The 3,908-nt window shown below is 36.4% G+C and overlaps 1 protein-coding gene across 1 annotated transcript; it reads right to left on the reverse strand.

Annotated features, from left to right (window-relative positions):
* Nucleotides 1-378: 378 nt before the first annotated feature.
* On the reverse strand, nucleotides 379-1,212 carry LOC126083591 (olfactory receptor 11G2-like). The gene has a single exon (XM_049897469.1). It carries the CDS (start codon nucleotides 1,186-1,188, stop codon nucleotides 379-381), a length of 810 nt encoding a protein of 269 aa, XP_049753426.1. The 5' UTR covers nucleotides 1,189-1,212.
* Between the last annotated feature and the right edge of the window lie 2,696 nt (nucleotides 1,213-3,908).

Consider the following 3,908-nt stretch of genomic DNA (forward strand, 5'->3'; position numbering starts at 1 on the left):
ACCACGTATAGACTAAATGAGCACACCAGCCCAGGGGCAAGACTGAGAAGGCAGGAGGGGATATGAAAGCTGGATGAATGGGAATGGGAACCCAAAGTCGAGAAGGGGAGAGTGTTGACCTGTTTTGGGATTGGCAACCAATGTCACAAAACTATGTGTATTAATTGTTTAATGAGAAACTAATTTGCTCTGTATACTTTCACCTAAAGCACAATTAAGAAAAGAGTCTGGTGAGTGGTGCTTAAGATGATATTGGGTCCTTAGAAATTTTCTAAAAAAACTTAATGAATTTTGCAGACAAATATGTCACTCATTTTTTTTAAGGTAAATTGCATTTGAGAGATGGAATTTCATTCACGTTCATGTTTTATGAACAGTTCATTCAATCCTGAAGATTTTCCTCAGAGCAGCCATCATCTCCTTGTTTCTGAGGCTGTATATTAGAGGATTACATAGAGGTATTATCACAGAATAAAACAAGGTAACAATTTTTTGCATTTTCATTGGATGTTCTGATCCTGGGTTCACATACATCACTATAACAGAGCCAAAAAACAGAACCACCTCAGCCAGATGAGAAGCACAAGTGGAGAAAGCCTTGCGTTTGCTCGCTGCTGAGGGCATCTGTAGCACAACCAGAATCACCGGAGCATAGGAACAAAGGACAAAGAGAAAAGTGTCAATCATGAAGATAGCATTGAAAACAGAGTAAATGAGCTGTGTGGTGGTGTCTTCAGAACAGGACAGCATCATCAATGGGACAGGATCACACACAAAATGGTTGATGATATTTGGGCCACAATAGGGCAATTGTGAAATGAGAACAACTGGGGTTAGGAAGAGGATAAACCCACAAGGCCATCCAAAGATGGCCAGGCCAGTGCACAGCTCTTTAGTCATGATGCATGAATAATGTAGAGGATGGCAGATGGCAAGGTACCTGTCAAAGGCCATGATGCAAAGGTAGAAGCCCTCGTCACACCCAAAAGAGAAGAAAAAGTAGAATTGTACAAAACAACTCACAAAGGAGATGGACTTGCTTGTGGAAAGGAAGTTGACCAACATGTTAGGAACAGTTGTGGAGACATAACATATTTCTAAAAAAGAGAAATTCCCCAAGAATATGTACATAGGAGTGTGAAGGCGCAGATCCCAGCACACAGCGCAGACAATGGCTGCGTTCCCCATCAGGGTCAGTGTGTAGGTTACTGAGAAGAGTCCGAAGTAGAGGAGCTGCGTTTCTGGGCTTGAGGGAAAGCCCAGGAGGATAAAGTGGTTAACGGATCTGGTGATGTCTCCGCTGGATGCATTCATTAGTTTAGAAAACGTGGAGATAACACCAGGTTTTTGAACTTTAATGGCAAATGTTGGTTCTTCCTGGAAACACCAAAATCCTTTATCCTTTGTTAGACTTTTGTTTAAGCAACAATTAGACTTTTGCTTAAGGCACAAAAACTGGTTTTCATAATTCATCCGCTGAACACATGATCTCATTTTAATAGTACTCAGTAATAGAAAGGAGGGAAAACATGAACTGAGAACAAATATTTACCTGGCAAAGAACACTAGACTATACACTAGGAGTGCACAATTTTTTGATGTTGATAAACTATGCTCAATTAGTGGATTTTTTCATCTGTCTACCTGTGCTGTTGATATTACAGGACATTGTGCATACAGTTCTATGTATGTGAAGTTCTTTCAATGGTACTATGACCTGTAATATAAAATGTAATATGATACAAAATAACCCTATTTTATACCAGTATTACAAATCGTTGTGATCTGTAATAGTGATATAAAACTAAAACTCTTAAATCAAGATATTTTAAAATATTCTGCTTGAAAGCAGTATACAAATTAATATCAGGGCACAAATTAATACTTATTTTTACTCTCAGTTCCTCCACTATGCTCATGGTGTTTTAAAGAGATAATAAAAAGGACCACTCTCATTTCAGGCTAGAAGGTCTTTTGCACTCCTTCATGTATTCATGATCAACGTGTTTTTGGTTAAAAACAAAAACAAAAAACTCCCTTTATTTTAGGAGCCTGGATACACTATACATTGTGAAGAAGAGCCCTATCCTTTGGCCGCTAAATTGCTCTGGTTAAGCATTCTGATATGCTTCCAAGTGAATACGCGAACTAGATATGGTCATCGATGCATTTGACATTAGTGAAGCCAGCTGGTCTGAGTGATTGTGGCTAAATTCAATATGCCTGTACTTGGTAGCCATGTCCAAGTCGGCTCCAAGAAAAATTGAAAGGTAGATAGGTTATACATTTCTGTGAGAATTTCCATGTTCTCTTATTCGTTGCCCTTTCCCACACTTGTTCCTTTTTTCTCCCTTTTCAACAGACACTTGGTATCTTTGTATATCTCACTCTGATGTCCAATCTATGTGGTTCCTGGCTGTCCAAGCCTGAAACATGGAACTTCTCACTTCTTTCCCTCCTGCTACTTCCACCCCAGGTAGTTGTTATGCAGTCAAAACACAGTTCTCCTGTTTTTTCAGGCTCTCTCTCTGACCTATTACTTTAGGCAAAGTAATTCATTTAAAAGTATTTATTAAGCTTCTTCAGTGTGTCCGTGGATCTTTTAAGTGCTGGAGAAATTGGTGTGAGTATGAAAGATTCCTCTCTCATAGAGCTTATAATCAAGGGATCAATAGTAAGCCTTTAATACGTTTTGTTGACGTTTGATTTGTTTTCTACATATGGCACTATTTTTGCATTTTATGAGGAATATTTAAGGAAGCCCTTTTGAGATGGCAATCTAAGACCTTGAGTCGGGGAGCCCATGACATATTTCTGTATAGGGAGATAATATCAGGATTCCGCAGATTATACCACATACATGGTTGACTCTTTTACTTTTCTGAGGTTTACTGAGAAGTTACCTAATATGGAAGGACTAGTGTTTATAGATAGATGAAGCAAAAAGCCCAGGAAAATCCCTGGGTCTATGGATTGTCTAAAACTCAGTCTGTTGAGGTTAAAAAAAAATTATTATTATGGCAAAATATATATAACATAAATTTTCCATTTTAATAATTTTGAGTGTACATTTCAGTGGCATGAATTGCATTCACAATATTGTGCAATCATCACCACAATCTACTTCCAAAACTTTTTCATCATCCCAAATATATACACTTTACTCCTATTAAATATTTTTAAAGGATGAATTCACTCAATCGCCCAGGTCCTTTGGGGAATCTTGTCTCTTAATATTTTGTTTGAATTATATTTTTGTACTTCAGTGAATTATCTTATTGTCCTTTAGATATTCCTTTGTCCTATTAACACCAGACCCTACTCTCAGCCATTTCAGTTAATTCATTTTACTTAGAGGTTACTGACAATGGATTTGTTTCAAATTATTATCAATACTTACCCTTCTTGGTTCTGATTATTTCCTAGAAGGGTTAGTAATTGTCCAGAGTCACAATTTAGAGTAAATCCTATGCGTGCAACAAAAAAACAACAAAAAATCCACACATGCTGAATATTTTTGTGATTTCGAGAAGCATTAATTCACATAAAACCAGACCACATTAATGAAACCAAAGGCAATGTATGGGCTTGAGAGAGAAGACATTTCTGGAATGAGATCTCTCCATATTTGCTCTACTTATCAAACAATAAAAATCATCAAAATAAATCTTTCTCTAGCAATTTATCAGTTAATATATGTATTAACTTGAAATCCTAAACCACTGTGTAAATATTTCTTAATTTATATCCTGTAAAGGGGTGACAATCAGATGAAAAATATCTCCTAGACTCGGGGAAATAAAAAGAAAAGGTCACATTACTAGGCTTTATTATTATTATTATTATTATTATTATTATTATTATTATTATTATTATTATTATTATTATTATTACTGGTGTTTCATTTG

Source organism: Elephas maximus, chromosome 10, assembly GCF_024166365.1.
Source record: "Elephas maximus indicus isolate mEleMax1 chromosome 10, mEleMax1 primary haplotype, whole genome shotgun sequence".
NCBI classification, from domain to species: Eukaryota; Metazoa; Chordata; class Mammalia; order Proboscidea; family Elephantidae; genus Elephas; species Elephas maximus.

Bases quoted from the DNA above. Each gene is read 5' to 3' on its own strand.
- LOC126083591 (XM_049897469.1), bottom strand. From the start codon at position 1,188: ATGGGGAACGCAGCCATTGTCTGCGCTGTGTGCTGGGATCTGCGCCTT.